This window comes from Phyllopteryx taeniolatus, chromosome 6 (genome assembly GCF_024500385.1).
Source record: "Phyllopteryx taeniolatus isolate TA_2022b chromosome 6, UOR_Ptae_1.2, whole genome shotgun sequence".
NCBI lineage: Eukaryota > Metazoa > Chordata > Actinopteri > Syngnathiformes > Syngnathidae > Phyllopteryx > Phyllopteryx taeniolatus.
This window is the reverse complement of record NC_084507.1, coordinates 15,672,174-15,695,559: the sequence shown is the minus strand read 5'-3', so window position 1 is coordinate 15,695,559 and position 23,386 is coordinate 15,672,174. Positions and strand designations below refer to the sequence as shown.

Sequence of the window (23,386 nt, the reverse complement as noted above, 5' to 3'; positions counted from 1 at the left end):
AGGGTTTAAAATTAAGGTTGTGTGGTATATTTGGTGCCTGTGATTAATTGCGATTAATCAAAATTCAAAAGTGTGGTTCATCACATTTAAAATAAAATAATTGTGAACAGCCCAAGTGAATAGATCAATTTACAGCACATCTGCACATGCAAACTCACAGAAAAGTATATAAATCATATTATTTTGAGATTATCATCAGATTGACCTTGGAAAAACTAGGAAACGATCCGATTGCATTTCTTGCTCGTTGAGCGATAGCGTCGTACTGCACGCAGACAGCTGCAGCAGGAGACACACACATACAGTACATGCACTTGGGAACGGAACGAGGGTAAAAGTGAGTTATCGTTGAAATTATTATTGTTTTTGTAAACAACTGTAGTTCCAATACGTTCCTCATCTTGGGTAAAAGATGCATTTGACATTTTTTCAAAAGCTGATCCTGCCTTATTTGTGTGTACGCATGGTTTGAGGAGGTTCAAAATTTGTCTGAAGAGTACGAACAAAAACCAGATTGAATTAATTTTCATCGAAAATCCCTGGTCAACTGGTCACACGTGACGTGGTCTATTCTGATCGGGTATATACAGCCATGTGACATGCGCAGATTGACGGAAACGTCACATCATTTATCAAGATGGAGGACAGTCTTCTATTTAGCACAGTAGTTGGGATCGTTTTTAGACTTTTATTAAAGCAACAGCTTGATAAAAACAAGTTACAAGTAGATAAGACCTCCGTCGCATACGAGCTCTGGTAAGCGGCCGCCATATTTACATGCGTAAACGATGACCTCACTGCGCATTTATGTCACGACAGAGCAATTTACTCCTGATCGGTTTTGCAAAAGGAATATTCCAATCCTGTAAAACCGAATGAAATTCCATTCGGATTCGGCCTGTTTATTCCGCTTGAGGTATTTAAATGGGAGATTTTTATTCAGTTTGGGCTTCTAAACCGGTTCTAATCAGAATACAAGGCTCCATGTAAACTCCTGTATTGCTTAATCACAGAGTTGTACATCAAACGTGCGTACGTACGATCTAAGCATAAATCTGTGCGTAGGCACGGTTAGTGAGGCCCATTGTTACTGTTGAATAACCTTCATGTAAGGATGGAAAAGACCGTGTCTTCCTCATGTAGCTTCTCCATCCAACAGTCAGTATTGTGTTTCCTTGGAGTGGCCTGAAGCACACTTCGGGGAAGATGAAAAGATGGTGACATTAAATGTTAACCATATCTCTTTTAATGCAGTCTAGAGTTTCTGTTCGGTTGTCTTATGATGTAAGAGCTTCTCAATTCAACGTTATCATTTCACATAAAAAATTTTTTCCAGCTGTTGCGTCAGATGATAAAATATCAGGCGAGAGCTACGTTGGCAGACATTGTTCCTGCCCAGATTTCATCCGATTTGCATTGAATCGTATAATCAACGTCTCCGTTCATGCTATTACCGCGTCCGCTCTCCATTTGAATCTGGTTTTGCATTTTCACGTTATGGTGATTTATTCTGTGCGCCCGAGCTGAGATGACATTTTACCTCCACTGCGCTCAAGTAAACATCGCCTAAAAAAAATAAAAAATGTAATTCAAGGCATGCTGCGTGTACCAGCTTCCAGGTAGAGATCCACATCAAATGAATAAATCAAGTTCTGCGTCAAATGTTCTCGCTCACCTTCAAGTCTGCGACGAAAAGGCTTCCAATGCCGGCCGGGCACGACCATGGGGAGAGATCGGGGATACAAATCTGCCGCAAAGTTAGACAAAAAGGGATGAAAAGGAACAAAGAGACGCAAAATGTCAGAGCCACGAGACAAGCGGCGATAGGGAGATTAGAAAAGTGCGTGTCAAAAGGGGAGCTGGAGGATTAGGGGATGGAAATTCATGTGAGCAACATGACAGAAGGGAAAAATATGCCGATAGTCGGAGAAGAGGAAAGGGGTACACATGTGACGTCTACGTCCTGGCTGCTCAGCGCAGTTTGGCTTTTTACGTCAGTTTGACTCTAAAACAGATTTAAATTGTAATTGATCCTTATGAGACATTTTGCTGGTTCATCCTTTCGTCTATCATCCATCCATGTTCTCTCCAAGTATCCGCTATCCTTCCATCATTGGCGGTCTTTCCATTCAGCTCTCACCAACTCTTCACCAGCCATCCTTCTATTCCTCCGTTATTCATCCACGTCTCTTTTTCCATCTACCTATACATCCATCCATCCTTCCACCCTCATATCCAGTGGGCATCATCCATTGCTCCATCCTCACAACCCTTCTATTTACTATCAATTCATCCATCCACAGTACAGCCGAACGTCCTGTCTCTGCATATTTTCATCCTTCTACCCTCTATTCATCCATCCATCCATCTGTTCACCTAGCCATCCACTCATCCACCCACTATCCATTGATCCATCCATCCATTCATCCCTATTGATTCATCCTTCCATCATCCATCTATACCTCCATCATCACCAACACTCCCATCTACCATCCACCCAACAATTGTGCCACTTGTCTATCCATACTTCTATGCTTCCATCATCCACTCCTCCATTTGACTGGCATCCCTCCATCCTTCCATCAACCATCCAACAGCTGCTGCTGTTCAGGGTCACGGGTGAGCTGGAATCTATTCCACTGGATTACACCCTGGATTGGTTTGGTCGCCCATCAGTCGCAGGGCACATATCGAGACAGACAACAATTCACGCTCACATTCGCATCGTCACTGCGTCGTCTGCGAGTGAATCACTACACTACTATCGAGTGATCCCAAGGGGAAAAAAATTAACTCTGCTCACGGAACACATTGTGACGGACTTGGAAGATTTATTGTAGTCAGTCCAGCAAAAAAAAAAAAAAGGCCAAACCCAGCCATGTTGTGACGAGGCCACACAAATGCAGTTGACTAATTGCGCGACACACACGCCGTCGTCACATAATGAATGGCGCGCGGGCTTCTCTTTGAATCCCGCAGCCAGCCGCCGAATCCGTTCCACTTGCAGATTCAATTACGTGAATGATTCATCCCGCCATTATGACGACTGTCACATTTTGTTGTGTCACACAATAAGGCAGGGAGGGGAAAACAAATAATTCGCCAGCCCCCCCACCCGGACAACCTTCCTCATCCTCCTCATCATCCTCCTCGCCGCAAGCTTCCCTCCTCCATCCGACTTGTTTTTGTCTTTTCTCTTCGCCCTCCACACCTCCCTCGTCCAATCCTTCGCCTTAGTCTTCATTCATCCTCTGCTCATCTCTTGCGGGTACAAGGCTAGATAGGCTTCTGATTTTCTCCTTCCCCACGACCGCCACCACCCCTCTGCCGTCTACCTCCTCTTCCATCCTTCTCATCCTCCTCTTTCTACACTGTCCTTTGACTACCACACTCCCACCTCTCCTCCGTCTTTCTCTCTCTAGATAATTAGGATCTCTCATTTTACACTTCTCTCTTTCATAATAGGCACTGCAGACGCAATATGCAGGCGGCCAAGTCGACGGACACACACTAAGATGAATGCCCCCTTGCTTTCTCCTTTATTCTCTGCTGCATTCACAGACATGCAGGAAGTGGGAATATTTATGTGCTTTTGCCTTTTGTGTGGTTGCCAGTGTGTTGCAGAGTGACTTACTCCATGAAAGGACTGCGCATGGTCCTCTGTAGAACAAGGGGCACGCAGTGAGGTGTGGGTGGTGGTCACGCGCCGGGGGCTTACAACTCCCCGCAGAGTGACAGCTGACACACACACAAACACAAATACACACATGATTGAATGTAACCACAGTGTGATGTTAACACTTTCATAAAAAACTTTAAAAAAAACATGGGTGCATTATACTGTACCGGTGGTGGTGATGGGTCATACAGTAATTGGTACCTTGACGTACGAGTTGTAAATGGTCAACTATAGTAAATGTTAATTAATGTTCTTATCAATTAAAATAAAAGTGTTGAGATGATTCACTTGTTATTTAATAATCCTCAAGAAGGAGCTCAAGGACTTTATATAGAATTTTTCTCAAATTCGAATTTTTTAGTTGGAGATAAACAATATTCTAAAGCTTTGGTGGTAAATATTAGTAGGCTAACTTTAGCTGTGAGATAATTGTAACAGATTTCAAAAGCAGGAGAAAGTGGTCTAAATGACATGAGGGTGGCGGGGTGGAGTGGTGGGGGGTGGCATGACTATGTTTGCCTTGGGCCCCCAAATGACTACAGCCTTTTTTTCCAGCCACCGCTGCTCAGCAGTCGGCATGACAACCGTAGTGGGATTGGTGGCTCGTGCATCGATGAAGACGGCAGCTAGCTAGCTGCGAGAACTATTGTGAATTGCAGGACCATCGACACTTCAAACATACGTCGCTGTAATATGCGTGCTTCCGTTCGGCGCCACGCGGCATCGGGTCTTTTCTTTCCCTGATGCGTCACTCCCTTCAGCTGGGAAAGCCCGTGAGCCTGACTGCTTAGCCAGCAATGGCTGGATGGTGGCTTGAAGAAGTTTATAAAGCGGGGGGAAAACTAAACCACTAACATGGCTCACACAACTTTTACTGAGGAAGGGCTTTTGAGTTTTGACGAAGGCAGTTTTGATTCGCCAGCAAGGTGAATGTGTGCAATATTCGCTACGCCACATCCTCTTTCAATTAGCCACTGGCGAGGTGGAGAACGAGCAGCGTGAACCCTTGGTCCATCATCCATCCATCCAGCCATCAAATCTCCCCTCCCTTCTGCATGTATGAAGAGTACAATAATAAAAGTATTTGTCAGTGTCCCAGACTGCCGCAATATCATTTCCTCTTTGGCTGAAAGGCTTCACATGAGAAGTAATATACGAGATATAGTCTCATTCCTAATCTACTTTTATCTACATGAACTCACCAAAATCACTTTGTCTCATTTGGATGTCTTGAATACATTAGAATAATAAAACGATAAAAGAAGTGGGGGTGGAGACAGATACATACAATCATGTTTGCATCAATTACAGCTAGTTACTGTATAAGAGTCAGACTGCGAGGTGACCTAATGGTTCCACAGTTCTGAGGTTCGGGGTTCAAATCTCAGCTCAGACGGTCCTCCTCAGCCTCCCCCTTTCCAAAATCATGTTTGGTTCATTGAAGACAATAAATTGCCCATAAGTGTAAATGTGAGTGTGAACGCTTGTTTGTCTATATGCGCCCTGCGATTGGCTGACGAACAGTGCAGCGTGTACCCCGCCTCTCTCCCAAAGGTCAGCTGGCATAGACTCTAGCTCAGCTGTCACCCTAATGAAATGCTATAGAATATGGATGGACAATTAATGTTGAAAGTAAGGTTTTTGAAACAAGAAAAGCATTTGTAATGGTTTTAATGGGATAATTTTGTATTTTATGCACAAAGCTTTTATGTACTGTAGTCAAAAAACATTTTATTTCTAGGCGCCTTTCAGGGAACTAAATGTCACCGTAGAAACATAGTTAAAATAAATCAAGCAATACAATAAAAATAACAGACACACCCCACCTCTTGCTTAAAGACCTTGTAAAGTCATTTCCGTGTTTTTATTTCTAAATACATTAAATATTTTGGAAGATAAGTGTTGAAAACGTGCAAAGACTGAGAACAGTTTGGTACTGAAATGCAGAGATATAGCATAAAATGTTTCACCTCAGTTGTGCAGATTTTTTGGGCGGGTCTAAAAAGGGGGCACGCTGACTCAACCAAGGAACAGCATGAGTCGGCCCTCCCCCACTATATATGTATTGCGTGCCTTCAGTGGCTGTTGTCACTTCCTTATTAATATTAACTTTGCCCATTTCTACTACTACAGCGTGGCGTGCGGTCGGCCATCAAGCTATGCCTACAACCTATTATTTGAGCTACAGCGTTTCTGCCGTATGCCCCCACGCGCGTCGCTCAGAGCAACGCAGAGGTAAACCTGACGTTTCCACCGCCACATGCTACCATGCCAGCTCCGCTTGTTAGTAGTCACCTGCAGTCTGCGCCCTGCGTGGGCCCTCACAACGGAGATACTTCAGAGAAAGATAACCGTCTATTACGTGCGCTAGCTCACAAGCTACAGACCTAACCGGCTAGCAAGCTAACGAGCCAGGGAGCTTGCCAGTACGCCGTCGGCTCGTTCCAAGAAGTCACCACCTCACTTGGTTTTGTGTCGTGCGTGTGTCCACAAAACTGTTTAATGGCCATAGTTACAGTCAGCTCGTGGCTGTATGAACCACACGCTTTTTAACCATTCAAATTTTGCGGACTTGGTAACAACACTCTTCTCTGTGGTGTGTCAAATTTAAAAGACATTTTTTGGTCCTTTTACAGGACCTTTCATGTCAGCTGGGATAGGCACCTCATTTAGGACAAGCGCGATGGGTATCAAAGTAAGAACATAATTCAAAATGTGTAAATGAATGGTAGGTCTCCTTGTTATTAGCTTGTGAGTCTTTTCGGCAATGTGGAGATGTCGTGGGTCTTTGGAGATGAATACCAGAAGAGGGGCGTTTAGATGAATCAATACGGCAACCTGTAGTTGTAGAAGAAGAGGAGCTGCAGCTTACCGGGAGCTTAAATTACGACAATGCATCCTGCCGTCTCGCTTGATCACATCTCTGCCCGGCGTAAGTGGAAATTATGTAAACACGGCGGCACCCACGGTGTCTGTAAACGTGCTTTTTCTCGTACACCTCCCCCGACTCAACCCTCTCTCTCATTTCCACACTTTCCAATCTCACCCAGCGCATTCAATTTTGCTTCTTCTATTCCCCGGCCGTCCTCAGTCAATTCCCCTGGCTTCGGTTTGCTCATTCATCCTCCTTGCTTCTATATCCCCCTTCCTCATTCTTCCCGCTCCTCCTCAGAGTACGGATGCTGTTGTTTTCCCCATCTAATGCCTTCAATAGCCCTCAATAATAATTAAATAGCGTCCCGCTTCCACCCCCCTTTATTGATGAAGGCATAGAGGCCTCACTCGTAGGGCTCTTATTCGTCATCTGCCCCTCGGTAATAGCCAATAAGATGCCCCGGCTCAAACGCAAGCCCTCCTTCATGATTGATTCCCCTCGTCATTTTGATTGAGTGCACCTGAGGGTTGGCCACTTCGGCCCCCGCGAGCCACCGATCGATACGCCATCACGCTTACACTCGTTGCGTGCACGCAATGAACATGTGTGGCCTGTTTGTGACCCTCCAGTGTTTCCCAATGTTTTGTGAGCACAGGCACGTTTTACATCAGAAAAATATCACAACAAATTACCAAACAAAAATGTAGCAAAAGGTATATACAGCGGTACCTAAACTTATCAAGCTCGTTACTCAATTTACTATACAGTATATAAAATCAATGTTCCCTATTGAAATGAATAGAAATGCCATTAATCCATACAGTCCCCAAAAAAACACCACCATTTAGAAAAAAAATGTAAATGAAGAAAAGTAGCACTGTATTGTATAAAAAAAAATTGTGAAAATGTAAAGAAGTTACTGTATGTAATGTAGTATTCCTGTGTTGGATGTGTGCGTTTAAGGGGCGTGGCCTAGTGATTGATGTCAGGAGCAGCTTGGCCGGTTAGTTCAGTGCCAGTGTCTGCTTCCTGCGAGTTTTCTTATTTTATATTTGTATGTTTGTCCTGTTAAAAAAAATGGCTGAAAGGGCATTGGCAACTATGGTTCTCCTTGCCCCTATGTCAGGGCATTACAGTACCTTAATTACTCTTTTTTTTTTTTTCCACTTCACTCCAGTGGCAGCGTATCTGATGTTTACTCGTTACTCACATTTTGGCTTGTAGCAAGCTTGTAACACAACCCGGTGCGTCCGGCCAGCGCGCGGATGCAGGAACCAGGCAAGGTGAAAACAAGATGTTCAAAGGAAGGGGAGGCAGAGGGATCGAGCAATCACGTTTATCCAACAGATTCCAAATAAAACATCCAACATGTTCCAACAGGCTTGGACATTTACATGCGTGGGTATTTTAATTAGCTTGAATGTAGTTGGCAAATTTGGCGAGGTATCTGTGGTTGTTGATGTAGTGCGTGTTTGTGTTTGTATACTTGTGATTTATGTGCGTCTGCTTGTGTATGGAAGCGGCACGGTGGAAAACAGAATGAATTAAAAAATGGCAAGTACAGGAGTTAAGGCTTGAAAATGGTGAAAAATCAAGACATTCACTCAGATGTCAGATGCTGTGGGTGTGTCCGCTGAATGTGGTGAAACCACACCCCGCTCGACCTTCACCTGTCACTCAAGTATGTTCGTATGTCTAGCATATACCTACACATTCCCATATATTTGAGCCGTGAAAATATATCCGCTTAAAACCTCTGTGGCGCTTTTCCATGCCGCGATGAGAAGCGCTAGCTGCAGGTTAGTTCACGGCCTAGCCCGCAAGCTAACAGGCACCCGGACGTAGCAGATCGGTGGAGGCGGTGTCTAATTTGTCACTCCCTCGCCTCTTGTGACGTGTGTGGTTCCACTTAACAGTAACATTTCAGGGAAAGTTAACCCTTTATTAAACACAGCGGCACATGTAATTCAGCCTGTGGCTCACACTACAGGCTTTCGACCATAATACTTCCTGCTAGTTATAAACCTTACAATGCTTTACATTTTAAAATATTACGGTAGCCCGGATAGCACAAAATATATAACAGTTGTGAATTTAAGTAACGACACCAAGCAGTTCTGTAAATTGTGGCATCCAGGGAAGATGCCCTTTTTGGGTTGTAGGCATTGCTTGCCAGTTAACTGTACGCTGTAGTGGTAGAAGTAGGCCAAGTTGTTAATTAATAAGTAACTCACAATTGGATAGCTGGATAGCCACTGATGGAATGAAGGCGCTCAGTTACAGTATAAAGTGGGGGAATGCGGACTCATGCCAGAAGCCCAAGTGCATACCTGAGCTTCGCTTAATGCCTTGATCAGACTACAAGACAAATTCGGTCAGCCACAATGGCACTATGTCAGAGTACTGCCATAAAATCTTGCTATATCTCGGTCAGACAGTGGCAACACTACATGACATTTATTACGATATCACCATATCCCTCCTTTCACGATCACTGGGCTTTATCTTGTCAAATCAAACACTGTCGGGGAGCAGAAAACACAACGACCGGATATACCCATTACCATGGCGACCACAACAAAAATGCATTGCGGCAATGTGCAATGTATTTAAAAAAAGAAGGAGAAAAAAACATGTGGTGTTGTCACCGGGTGCTCGGGAGATGACTTTTGGGCTGTCCATTCAAGGAGCGCTTGAGATATGTTCGCGTAGTTTTAATATGGCTCACAAGCAAGCAGCATAACTTCATGTAGCCAGCTAATGCTAGCAGTGACATTTGCACGTAAACATGCCGGTGTTGTGTTGAATCATGCTCTAAAGCTTTAGTAAACATTGGTTTGTGTGCATGAATAAATGTTGACAACGGCGAGCAATTGAAGCTATGCGCCAGTATGCAATCCTATTGGTCGACGTCAATTTGCGCTGTCGGAGAGCTGTCATTCGTATGTCACACTACATGGAAGATTTCCCCCAAAAAATCAAACATGCGAGACTTTTCATTTTGGCGTCGTAGGGTTATTGTCGGGCCAAATGGTTGGTCGTGGATTATGTTACACTACAAGAAGTTTTGTTATTCCTGACAAAATGTGTCTGGCACGATCTGAGAAATCGGCCCCCGAGAGCAAATCGGGCTAATAACGGGGCTAAAATCTTGTAGTCTGATCTAGGCATTCGCCACACCTAAAAAATCTTGACAACTGAAATTTTTAAAAACAGGTTTAACACTATAGCTCAACAATTCAGGACTACATTGTTCTCTGTCTTTGCATATTATCACCCATTAACATAAAACATATATAATGTATTTAGAAACTAATTTCTGAATTCACCTAACGGGGTGTTTAGGTGAAATTGGATAATTTGTCACAGATCTGTCACAGCACACTAATGGGAATTACTGGTCGAGTGACATGCACGTACACATATCGATCTTGCTGTGTGGTCAAGCTAATCAGCAGTTGTGTAACTCCTATTGTTTTCCCGCATGTTTCCCCCCACAAATGTGACACCGACATTGCACTTAGCTTCACAGTCATTACGTGTGTATGTTTACACACTCACACACTGCATCGATTCAAAACAACGACTCCCACGGCGTGGCCATTATTTGAAGACGTGTCACGTGCGCGTGCAGATGGCGCGTGAGCTCGGGCCTTCGTTCACTTTGAGCAGGGCTAAGCGTAATGAGGCCACTGCGGCCATCTGCACGGTATGGTGCGCAGCTATTAGCATTACCGCTGTGTTTGTGCACATGTGTTTTTTTTTGTTTTTTTTGTGTGTGTGTGTGTGTGTGCTTTTTTTCCCCACTCTTTGACACACAACACACACGGGGAAGGATGGGATGGAATTTGATAAAAGGTTATCATTCAAAAGGTAATAATTGCTTCTAAGAAAAAAATGGGTTTAATGAATAGATAGGATCATTTATGCACTTGCATCTGCAGTGTTTGAAAGGAAACACGTAAATTGTGCAACTCACATTGTTCCTATGACGCTGTTTATGTCTTTACCGTTATGCACTTTTTTCTTTACCATTATGCAAGAAGTGTATTTCAGTGGGCCACCACCATTTGCTCTGTCAATGGGTTCTATCAACAAAGCCGTGGCAGAATTTAAGTCGGAATAAGATTGATGCAAAATGTCATACATTCTAAAGGACGGGTGTGCTTTAATCGATGCATTTCTAATTTCTGTAGCTAAGTTACACAATTACTTTGTTAGTTGTTCCCATACACGTTTAAGAAAACTTGTTTAGATTACATTTGCATTTGACTGCCATGAAACAAGTACATGCATCTCTTGATTGGTTTTACTATCATGGCCTAATATTTTTAATCAATAACTTTTTGAAAATAGGACTTCGAGCAAGCCTCTTTCAGCATGAGAGACATTTACACATAAAACCAAGGTGGCATGAAAAAATTGCTAAATTAGAAAACCTTTTTTTTCTGTTTACTTCTTTGCCATTATTAATCGACCCATAAATAAAAATGAGCTGCGTGTCGAAAATGGATGCACAGGCAGTGATCGGTAGCTTTCATTCTATCACCGCCCCCGCATTCATTTGTCAGGGTCCCACGCTGCCCCCGTACCGCTCTTCTGGGGTCAATCCACCTGCTCCCTTCCTCCTTTCTCCTCATGTCGTCAGTCAGGGCCAGACTATGTCACACTGTCTGAAGGCTGCTTAGGTGCTCTTGTATTGTAATTGGTGTTGGAGATGAACTGAGGATTTAACTGTAGGCCCGCAGAAAATGCAGGCTGGGACGACTGAGAAAGCTTGTCTTCGAGAGCCTTTTTCCGTGCGTGCGTGTATGCGCACTCCTATGCGGTCTTGTCTTTGAACTGCCTCGGGAGAGCTCTTCAAGGCTGAGGCCTGTCACTTCCAAAAGACTGACTCTCCGCAGGAGACCCGGCAAGGGAACGCGCGTAGCATATTTCACCGCGAGACAGCCGGCACGCATGCAACTCGTTTGCCTCACCGGCACCACATTAAATCTCACCTTCATGGCGCCACAATGAAAGTCAAGTGCAGTGAGAGCGAGGCACTACTTGTTACGGCACACGATTGAAATCAGCGATGGGTAGCCGTTTTCTCCGTAGAGGCCATTTGTGTTACCTCCGAGGGCCATACCACTACTACTTATGAATAGAAAAGTAACAATTAGATTTTAATTGATATATCTCCTGTTATGAAGATTTTCATGCTTGCTCACATTGTACATAATATTTTTTGCAACTGATATTTCAAGAAGTCATTATTTTATTCATATGAGAAACTATAGACATTTTGCGGCATTTTGTTTATTTTCTGTTTTGGCTGTGTTGGATGAATATTGGCTGAATTTAGAGGTGCAGCAATTAATCGATTAATCGGCAACTCAAGGATTATCAAATTAATCAACACATGTGTTGATAAATTGAATGTAAAATTATCCAAATCGTCTGATTTCAGCTTCTCAACAGTAAAGACACTATGGTTTCTGTAGTCTTTTATGGAAGCAGACTGATGATCTTATACATGAGAATTACAGTAGCTCTCAGTTTAAAAAAGATTGGTGAGTACAACATCACTCCCTCTTGTGTGATATTGCTTAATTGTTTTGGGAAATTGTTGAACAATACCAAACAAAAAACAATAATCAGTTAATAAACTGTAATTGGAAACAAAATGATTCCACAATAAACTAATGCAAAATCCTTTTTTTTTTTTTTTTTTTTTTTGCCAATTATTTGATTTATCCATCCATCCATTTTCTGTACTGCTTTATCCTGCAGGCGTGCTGGAGCCTATCCCAGCTATCTTCGGGCGAGAGGCGGGGTACACCCTGAACTGGTCGCCAGCCAATCGCAGGGCAATTATTTGATTTATCGATTGAATAATCAATAGAATAGCCATCCATCCATCCGTTTTTTTGTACGGGTTATCCTTAGTAGGGTCGCGGCGTGCTGCAACTTATCCCAGCTATCTTCGGACGAGAGGCAGGGTACACCCAGAACTGGTCGCCAGCCAATCGCAAGGCACATATAAACAAACAACCATTTGCACTCACATTCACACCTACGGACAATTTAGAGTCTTCAATCAACATACCACTCATGTTTTTGGGATGTGGGAGGAAACCGGAGTACCCGGAGAAAACCCACGCAGGCATGGGGAGAACATGCAAACGAAACGAGGTCAAAAACATTTTTATATGGTCTCCCTATTGTGGATTTTCAAATATTGCAGATGTTTCTGTCATGAACAGCCATGAACGAGGGTTCCCTGCATTCAAAACATGCAGAAAAAGTTCACACCTTTCTCTGTTTTCTTGGTTTATTGCTGAACTGATAAGAGTGTGTTTTCTCCTATAAGCCTGTGTTATGAACTAATTCAATATGAAGGGTTAAAATGCCCAAAATCTGATGAATATATTTTTTTCCACCTGCGACCCCAGTGAGAATAAGCCATACAGAAATGAATGATGATGATTGATGAAAGAAAACACCAGCCAGTGTGTGTCCTCCGTTCCTGCAGGTGGTGGTACAGGCAGCCAGCAGACCATTCTCCATGAGGAGCAGTAGAAGATGCCGGCTCTGCCAGCACTGTTGCTGTCAATACACTTCCTGTTCTTGCTCCTGCTAGCCAGCATGCCGCCACGCTCGCTCTGTCAGACCCCTGTACTTTCCGCTATTCGCATGGGTGAGTTTCCGCCTAGAATCTTATAACTTATGTTTTAATGACGGATGTCACCATTGCTATGTCCTCTCAGTGAAATCAAAGTACATTTATTTTTTTCCAAGTCAGAGGAAATTTCCCAACTTCCCTGTTTTTTGTATTTATTGTTGACTAAGCCATCTTGTAGCGACTAGCCAGGACAGAAAGAAGTGTGCTATTCTCCGGTGGCTGTAGTATGTCGCGGGGCTTTTCTACACCGTGACGACGAGGCGTTGTAAAGTAGCCACGCCAGTCCGTAGCCCCAGTCCAAACGCTGACTGCCAAGTCAAACTTTTTCGCCCCTCCTTGCTATTCCGCTGCATGCACTCATGACCGACAACTAGGCGCTCTAAAGCAGCCACACCAGCCATCTATCCGAACGGAAGGTACACAACTGAGTACGAAATGGTTCTCAGTCTTTGCACATTTTCAGCATTTATCTTCAAACATGCATAGTGTAGTTAGTAACAAATCTCTGAATTCACATTACAGGGTCTTTAATTGATGAGCAAAGTGTTCAACTTTAGAGGTTCCCATGTGTCCCCACAACCCATATGTAGCATTAGGAATCTTTATCTTTTTTAATAAATCCGTAACGTTCTAATTTTGATTCAGGACCATATTGAAATTCGGCAAGTTGAAATTTGGGCCCTCGTGGAGCACTTGGAATAAAATTTGCTGCTGCGAGAATGCTAAAAAAGGCATGTAATGATTTTACCTTTGACTTAAAGTACAATGCATCATCTTGTCATTATTTAAATTCAGGAACTTTTAAGCTTAGATAAAGGACAATAATGAAAATTGGAAGGTTGAAAATGAATCCCTGGCAGAGCTCTCAGAATAAACTATGTGACTGCTCGAGCGGCCATAAAGGGGCATGAAATTATTTCACCTTTGACTCAATCTACAATCCATCATTTTGTGTCATTATTTAAAATCAGGAAGCTTTCTGCTGTTAAGCAAGGACAATCATCACTCAACTTTCCTTGCGATAAAACAATCATCCACAAATGTTTTGGAGAAACACTGAGAATAAAATTTGTGGCTGCTTGTGAAGGGGAGTCTAATGTTTTATCGTCTTTTGTTTTGATGAAAAGGACAATAAATACATTTGGAAAGTTGAAAATTGGGCCCTGGCAAAGTGCGAAGAAATATATTTGTGGTTTTTGGAGCACCGTAAAATAAAAACAAGTAAATGGTTGGACTGGCAAACTGGTTCATTGTATACTTGGCCTCATTAAGGGTCCCTAGTAACGAAGCTACTGCGTAGGGGCGGGGGGGGGGTCTAAAATAGGTTTCACAAGGTCCAAAATATCAACTAACACCCTGCAAGTGTAATAGTCACTTTTGAGATTATAGATTTGTTCGTGAGAGATAATGTGACAGGTTCTATATCTGACTCAGCATGAATAACAGACCTGCTGGTGTTTAAACTACCCTTGTTTAATCACCCTTGCAAAATGTCAGTGCACACAGGAGGGGAGAGGAGAGTTACTTCAGGTCCTCAGCGCTATTTCAGGCGATCAGTATCATTCTTAAATCTGGTTGGGGAAAGGGTCAGTGCCTGAAGCAACTCGACAGAGAAGAGGCAACATTGGTAGCAAAAAAATAAAAACAAAGTTCAAGCAGGAGGCAAGACTGAGCATGAAATATAAATAAAACAAGAGTTCAGAAAGACAGGGAAGTAAAACATCAGGGTTAATTACAAGCATGACACAAAAGTGGTCAAAACAAATGCAGTATACATTGGTACTTAGAAGTGGGTAGTCACGTGCTACATTCACGCCGTTACATTTACTCAAGCAACTTTTGGAAAAATTTGTCTTTGTCATAGAGGTTTCACTGCAATGCGATTTTAACTTGTGCTTGAGTATTTTTATGAAGAAGGAACTCCACTCTTACTCTGTTATGGAGGATGGAAGTTTACAACTGATCATCCCCCGGGAGGTGGGGTTGCGGATAGACTTTACACCGATTTGATTGGGCTGATCGGTATCGGCCGATATTTAGCATTTTATGCCGATCGGCTGATCGGCTTTAATGTCATGATTCGCTGATCCGATCAATGACTTCATTGACTTCATTGATCGGTTCCACAAAAGACATTTACTCCGCGTCGCCGGGTGCACAGTAGATTTGAATCCAAAAGCTAGTTTATTTTTAGCCTTGTCATGTGTCTTTTGGCGTAGCACTGTATATCTGACGGCCAAAGAAGTTATTAAAAATAAATAAAAAACTTGGCGGTGTGGGACAGACAACACGTCGGAGACAGGCAACAGGTAATGCCCGGATCAGACTACAAGACAAATTTGCTCTTTCATGATTGCACTATGTCAGACTACTGCAATAAAATCTTGTATTCCGAGACCACCGCATCCCGTTTTTTACCATCATTGGGCTTTATCTTGTCAACTCAAATGCGACTGGATACAGTGGAGCGAGCCGACGGTATTATAAGGACAAAATGGGGAAAATGTGTGTTGGTGGTCACCGGTGCTCAGGACAGGAGAGGACGTTCGTTTAAGGCTTGCTTGAGGTATGTTCACATACTTTTAACACAATACGGCTCGCAAGCAGGCAACGAAAATGGTTGTACGTAAGCATGCCGCCGTTCTGTCGAATCATGCTCTAAAGTTTCGGGGTGGGTCAAGGCATTTAATTACAATAAAGTAATTTAATTACGGTAAGTTAGCACCCATTATTTCTGTCACGTTGTAATGTTGGTTTGACCTGACTGATTAGAATACATGACCAGACTAGAGCAGTGATTTCCAACCTTTATGGAGGCAAGGAACATATTTTACAATTGAAAAATCTCACAGCACACCAACAACAAAAATGTCATAAAAAGTGGATTCATTACTGCATTTACTTCCTGCCATCTAATAGGAGACCATTCATTTACATTATTTATTGTAAATATATTTTTTTGAACAATTAAGTACACAAGTATATACAGTAAATGAACAGGTCATTTAAATAGACACATTCCGCCACCTTGTGATCGGTTATCGTTTTTTTAAACTCGCTGCTCAGTGATCGGCCCCAAAAATCCTGATCGTGTAAAGCCTAGTTGCGGATGGAAGAATTCTAACCTTGACTATCAATCCTCAACGGGGAGGGGATGGGGAGGGAATCGAGGTTTTGCGCAGTAAAAGTTATAGGGGGATGCCTGTGATCCCGTGGCTGCTCGTGACCACCGCACTGTCTGCCCTGCACCTCCCTTGCACGCCACATTCACTTGCGAATCCCCCCCACCATACGAGTTTTTTTTAATTACGAGCCATCGCATGGTCGTTTTTTCACTTTGAGTTGTGAGCCAAGATTTGAGGTACAAGCAAGGTTCAGATACGGCATTGCATGAGTCAAGTGAAAAAAACATGTAGAAATGATTAAGGTACTGTGTTGCCCACATGTGGGCCAGGAGCACTGCCGTTGCCGATGCATTTTCAGCCATTTATTGAACTGGTAATACACACAAATATAAAATACTCCCAAGAAGCCGCTGTAGGCCACAACTCATGCCTGGACACTAACCTGGCCAATGCGACTTACTCGCTAGGCAACGCCCCTGAAAGCCACATGTACAACACACAAATACGACAGTGCAGTCGGCCCCCGCTATTCCTGGGGTTTAGGGACCAGGCTCGACCGCGAGTTGCAAAAATCTGTGGCTAATTAACACCCATTATAATTGCTTTGAGAGACAAAAAAAACAATTACATTTTTTTAAACCCTAACAATTCTTGAATAAGTAGAGATAATCCGCCAATAAGCGTTTTTGGGATTGGTTACCACCCCCACCGTCTCTCCACCCCCACCCCCCCCCTAAAAAAATAAAAAACAAAGGAAAAAAAAAACATTTAAAAGTAAAAAGAAAATTGGAAACAAAGAAAAAAATAGGGGAAAAAATGCTAAATGGGAATAGAATCAGAATCATCTTTATTTGCCAAGTATGTCTAAAAAGCACACAAGGAATTTGTCTCCGGTAGTTGGAGCCGCTCTAGTACGACAACAGACAGTCAATTGGCAGAGAACACTTTGAGACATAAAGACATTGACAAAAACAGTCACTGCGCAATAAAGGGTTGCTAGTTGTCTGGTAAAGCCGGTAAATTATTATTTTTTTTTTTGTCACAATTCAGAGTCCTCAAGCACTTGGAGCAGTTTGAATGACTAATATAGCAATAGTCCGTCGAAAGGGCGTCGAGACTTCAAAGAGTGTATGCAGTTTAAAGTGACAAATAGCGTGATAATCTGGGACAATGTCGATTGTGCAAATGTTGCAGATACTCCTCAGTCAGTGTGCAAGTGGGGCAGATGCTACTCTGGCATGAGTGGCCAGTATCAGTCAACAACAGATATGCAAATAGTCCAACGTGGCGAGACTACCACAGTGAGTGCATGAGAATGTATAATTGGCCCGACAGAAATGTGACAACAAACTCAAGACAAAAAAATGGCAGCATTGTAAGGTTAGCTGTTTAAGAAGTTGATTGCAAGAGGGAAGAAGCTGTTGGAATGTCTGCTAGTTCTAGTTTGCATTGATCGGTAGCGCCTACCTGATGGAAGGAGCTGGGAGAGCTGGTGACCAGGTTGTGGAGGGTCCGAGAGGATTTTGCACGCTCTTGTCTTAGTTCTGGCAGCGTGCAAGTCCTCCAGGGTGGGTAGGGGGGTACCGACAATCTTTTCAGCAGTTTTGATTGTCCGTTGCAGTCGGAGTTTGTCCTTTTTTGGAGCAGCACCAAACCAGACTGTGATGGAAGAACACAGGACTGATTTGATGACCGCTGTGTAGAACTGCCTCAGCAGCTCCCGTGGCAGGCCGCGCTTTCTCAGAAGCCGCAGGAAGTACATCCTCTGCTGGGCCTTTTTGAGGATGGAGTTGATGTTGGTCGCCCACTTCAGGTCCTGAGAGACTGTAATTCCCAGGAACTTGAAGGTCTCGACGGTTGACACAAGGCAGCTGGACAACACGAGGGGCAGATGTGGCGAAGAATGCCTCCTGAAGTCCACGATCATCTCTACAGTCTTGAGCGTGTTCAGCTCCAGGTTGTGTCGGCCGCACTACAGCTCCAGCCGCTCCACTTCCTGTCGATATGCAGACTTGTCGCCGTCTTTGATGAGGCCGATGACAGTTGTGTCATCTGCAAACTTCAGGAGTTTGACAGCCGGGTGCGTTGAGGTGCAGTCGTTCGTGTAGAGAGAGAAGAGCAGCGGAGAGAGGACACAACCCAGTGCTGATGCTGCGTGTGGATGAGGTGGCCTCCCCCAGCCTCACCTGCTGTGTCCTGACCGTCAGAAAGCTGTAAATTCAGATGGCAGGTGAGACGCTGAGCTGGTGAAGCTTGGAGGAAAGGAGTTCAGGGGTGATGGTGTTGAACGCTGAGCTGAAGTCCACGAACAGGATCCTCACGTAGGTCCCTGCACTGTCGAGGTGTTCTAGGATGACGTGCAGTCCCATGTTGACTGCATCATCTGCAGACCTGTTCGCTCGGTAGGCAAACTGCAGGGGGTCCTAAGGACTTCATGACCACAGATGTCAAGGCGACAGGAATAGGTGGCGAACCGCACGTATGCGTGGGTCCACTGTACATACAGTAATTACACTTTATAGAAGCAGTTCATTTCATTACATTCTATTTTTGTGTGTATTTAGTTTTAATACAATACAGTGCAATTTTTCTTCATTAAAAGCATGTAACAAAAACAGATTTTTTTTTAGGGAGCTGTAATGGCTTAGTGGCATTTAAATTAATTTTAATGAGGAAAATTGATTTGGCGGACTTGTAAGTCAAGGTCTTAATAAAAAACAGTCTTAAAATATTAAGAGACAGCTGCAGATTTTATATATTACTTAATATTTAATAATTACGATATTTGATATATTGATATATTTGTATTTATATTTTATCATTACAGATGTATATAATTGTATTTTATTTTTTTACATTGTTTAAACTTTACATCAATTATTGGTATTATATTGTAATTGGTTATTTTATATTTTATTTATTCTATATTTGACGCATTTTTAAGTGAAGCTGTCGTTCACTGTCTGTCTGTCTCTCTCCTTGGCTCTAGCGGCCATTTTGGACGACCAGTCGGTGTGTGGGCGCGGCGAGCGTCTGGCTCTGTCGTTGGCTAGGGAAAACATCAACAGCCTGATGGAGGATCCGGCCCGAGCTCGAGTGGAGGTGGACATCTTCGAGCTGCAGAAAGACTCCCAGTATGACACCACTGACACCAGTGAGTCAATCCCTCATTCAGCTAAAGAAACACTAAAAATACACAAAATTGGCTGGTAGCATCCCTAAAAAGATTATTTTGGGCAGCTCGAGCGCCGACAAGGGACATTTGGCCACACTTACGTCATCTTGCTCCGATATTTAAAATCAGTAAGGTTTACATTAAATTCCTAAGGTTGAAAATTGGGCCCTGACAGAGCGGCGACAATACAATTTTGTGGCTACTCGAGCGCTGCAAAGAGGCATGTAAGGACTTGACATTGCAGTTAATCTCATGCTGTAATTTACAATTTTGCTTTGATAAAGGAGTATCATGAAATTCATCAATTTGAAAGTTGTTCCTGTCAGAGCACTGAGAATACAATTTGTGGTTAGTCGACCGACGTAAAGGGGAATGTAGTAATTTACAATATCTTGTGTTTTCTGGACAATAATCGCTACCTTAAACCTAAAAGTAATCCATAATGGTTTTGGAAAACATTTAAAATAAAATTGCGGCTGCTCGAGCAAGAGAGATAATTTCACCTTAAACCACATTTTACGCTCACTGTGAAAACATTTTTTTAATTGGCTTGAGCTAAAACAATACTACACAAGTTTTGAGAGGAAAATTATTAAGATTTGTGGCAGCTCGAGGGTCACAAAGGGGAATGTCAGTATTTACAACATCTCGTGTGTTTATTTGAAATCAGTACTTTTCTTGCTTTTTAAAAGGACAATAATCCCTAAATTTAACTTCTGCTAAAACTGTAACTGTAAGTTTGGGGAAAAATGGAGAATAAACTTGTAGGGACGTAAAGGGACGTAACAGTACATTATTGTGTGTCATTATTTTAAATTAAGTTTCTTTTTGTGATAAAGGATGATAATGAAATTTGGAACGGTTGAACGCTATGGCAATCCACCATAACATTTTACAGCTACACTGGAAATGTGTTGCAGTAAATTTTGTAAATTGTTTCCCCTTTAACCTGGTAAGGCAACTGAGAACAGTTTCTCATTTACTTTAGTCACCTCGAAGCAATTTACTGTTCAGTGTCTTGCCCAAGGACATTTCTACAGCGGACAGTCTGAGCCAGGATTTCAACCACCGACCCTTCGGTCAGCGGAAGACCTATCCTAAACAACTGAGCCACAGTAGTTTCGACTAGGCGAAAGTGAATTACAGAAATCCCTCTGTCGTTTCAACTGGTCACTAAGTTAGGGATATGTTTAATAAAAATTAGTTCAAATAGTTGATATCTACAATGTTAGTTCCGCATAGTCAAACTTCAAATCCGCTTACCATGGAGCGTTGAGAAATGAATTTGTGGCTGCTCGAGCGCCGTAAAAGGGCATGTAAGCATTTACATCATCTTGTGAATTCATTTAAAATTAGTTATTGCTTTGTTATATAATTACCTTATTATTACCTGTTAATTACCTTGAGCTAAAAGTGTGTGTGTGCGTGTGTGTATGTGTGTATAATGTGTGTGTATATATATATATATATATATATATATATATATATATATACACACACACACACACACAGTGGGTACAGAAAGTATTCAGACCCCCTTAAAATCTTCAGTCTTTTTTTTATATTGCAGCCATTTCCTAGAATCATTTAAATTCATTTCCCCCACATTAATATTCACACAGCACCCCATATTGACAGAAAGAAAACAGAATTGTTGACATTTTTGCAGATTTATTAAAAAAGATCAGCCATAAGTATTTAGTAGAAGCAACCTTTTGAGCTAATACAGTCATGATTCTTTTGGGGAATGATGCAACAAGTTTTTCACACCTGGATTTGGGGATCATCTGCCATTCCTCCTTGCAGATCCTTTCCAGTTTCTGTCAGGTTGGGATGGTGAACGTTAGTGAGCAGCCATTTTCTGGTCTTTCCAGAGATGCTCAATTGGGTTTAAGCAACGGCTCTGGCTGGGCCATTCAAAAAAAGTCACGGAGTTGTTCTCAAGCCACTCCTTCGGTATTTTAGCTGTGTGCTTAGGGTCATTGTCTTTTTTGAAGGTGAACCTTCGGCCCAGTCTGAGGTTCTGAGCACTCTGGAGAAGGTTTTTCGTCCAAGATATACCTGTAGTTGGCCGCATTCATCTTTTCTTCGATTGCAACCAGTCTCCCTGTCCCGGCAGCTGAAAAACACCCCCACAGCATGATGCTGCCACCACCATGCTTCACTGTTGGGACTGTATTGGACAGGTGAAGAGCATTTCCTGGTTTTCTCCACACATGCCACGTAGAATTAAGGCCAACAATTTCTATCTTGGTCTCATCAGACCAGAGAATCTTATTTCTCACCATCTTGGAGTCCTTCAGGTGTTTTTTTAAGCAAACTGCATGCGGGCTTTCATGTGTCTTGCACTGAGGAGAGGAGGGTGGAGGGCTGCAGTGATGGTTGACTTTCTAGAACTTTCTCCCATTTCCCGAGTGCATCTCTGGAGCTCAGCCACAGTGATCTTTGAGTTCTTCGTTACCTCTCTCAAGGCTCTTCTCCCCCAATTGCTCTGTTTGGCCAGACAGCCAGCTCTAGGAATGTCATGGTCTGTATTTTGGTTTGGGTTGTGTTTTGTTTTGTTCCATGTTTTCCTGTGTTCCATGTTTGTCGTTGTCACATGTCTTTGCAGTATGTCATTGTCAGGTGTCATTGTCTCTGTCTGTGCCATGTCATAGTCGCCAGTTGTCGCCCAGTTATTTCATCAGTCATGTCTTGTTTCTTGTTTTGGGTTTACTCAAGTGTTTCTTTGTTACTTTGTGTTTAGATTTTGGACTCTGTTAATATAGCATTTAGACTTTTTCATGATCCTTGTTTTCCGTTGTTTTTGAAATGAAATATAATTTTTTTTTTATATACTCCTGCACTATTGTGTTGCCTCCCTGCTTCCCTGCACTTGGGTCCTCCATGTTTTTGCCTTGCCTTCTCGCCTTCGACCAAACCCCAAACTTGAAAGAATGAACCGACCAGAACAGGACCCAGCGGGAAGAACATGGCGTCACTCTGGACACCACCAAACTGCCTCCCACCATCTTCAGCCTATACATATACACACACACACTATATATATATACACAGTGTGTATACACACATACACACACACGTATACACAATGTATATATACACACACAGACACACACACACACCAGGCAAGTTTGGGAAGGAAAATCAAGAATAAGATTTGTGGCCACTCGAGCGCCGTAAGAGAGAGTGTCGTGATTTGACCTGTGAATTTGGCTCGCTCAGTCATTCTGTGCCGTATATCATCCCAAATAAATAGTGTCCCACTTAGATGTATAACGATAACTCTTTTATGCAATTATACGTGATGAATTGTGAATTGTAAAGCCGATAAGGCAGCTAAAGCTTTGGGAAGTGGTAGAAAACAACAGAATCCTTGTGAGAACTGCCTCTTTTACTTCAGCTTCTCTTTCTTTTTAAAAAAAAAAAAAAAAAAAAAAAAAAAAGGCTGAAAACGACACTTGGAGCAGTAAAAGCGCACCACTTTTTTTTCATTTATGAGCTTATCCTGATGAGTTTACATGATCAGTTGAGATCACCAATGATCAGCCGAGCTGGTCTCATTAAAAGCAGCGTACCAGTGCCCCCCAGAAACAGCCGCTCCTGTCTACTACTGTGCCCAGGGTGGCTCAATAAAATGCTTTTTGATACACCAGATAAAAACAAAAGAATCTGTGCAAGCCTGAGACTCTCTTGCTCCGATTCTGTTACTGTAGGTCTCTGACCCTGCCAACAGCTACTGGCAAAATATCTAGTTGAGCATGAGAAGGCTTGTTTACATATGTGCATGCGTCTGTGTGCGTGTCTGTGTGTGAGTGTTTGTATTTGTGTGTGAGTGTTTGTGTGTCCTTGACCGATGGGCAGG

At 42.8% G+C, this 23,386-nt stretch overlaps 1 protein-coding gene across 5 annotated transcripts in view; it reads left to right on the top strand.

Moving 5' to 3' along the window:
* The window catches only part of grik5 (glutamate receptor, ionotropic, kainate 5), a 204,305-nt gene that overhangs the window by 103,272 nt on the left and 77,647 nt on the right, over window positions 1-23,386 (top strand). For all 5 annotated transcript variants that reach the window (XM_061776775.1, XM_061776772.1, XM_061776773.1 and 2 more), the window contains exons 4-5: window positions 13,072-13,236; window positions 19,336-19,500. In XM_061776775.1, coding sequence (XP_061632759.1) covers window positions 13,122-13,236; window positions 19,336-19,500 — 280 coding nt within the window. In that variant the 5' untranslated portion in view covers window positions 13,072-13,121. The remainder of the gene's footprint in view (window positions 1-13,071; window positions 13,237-19,335; window positions 19,501-23,386) is intronic.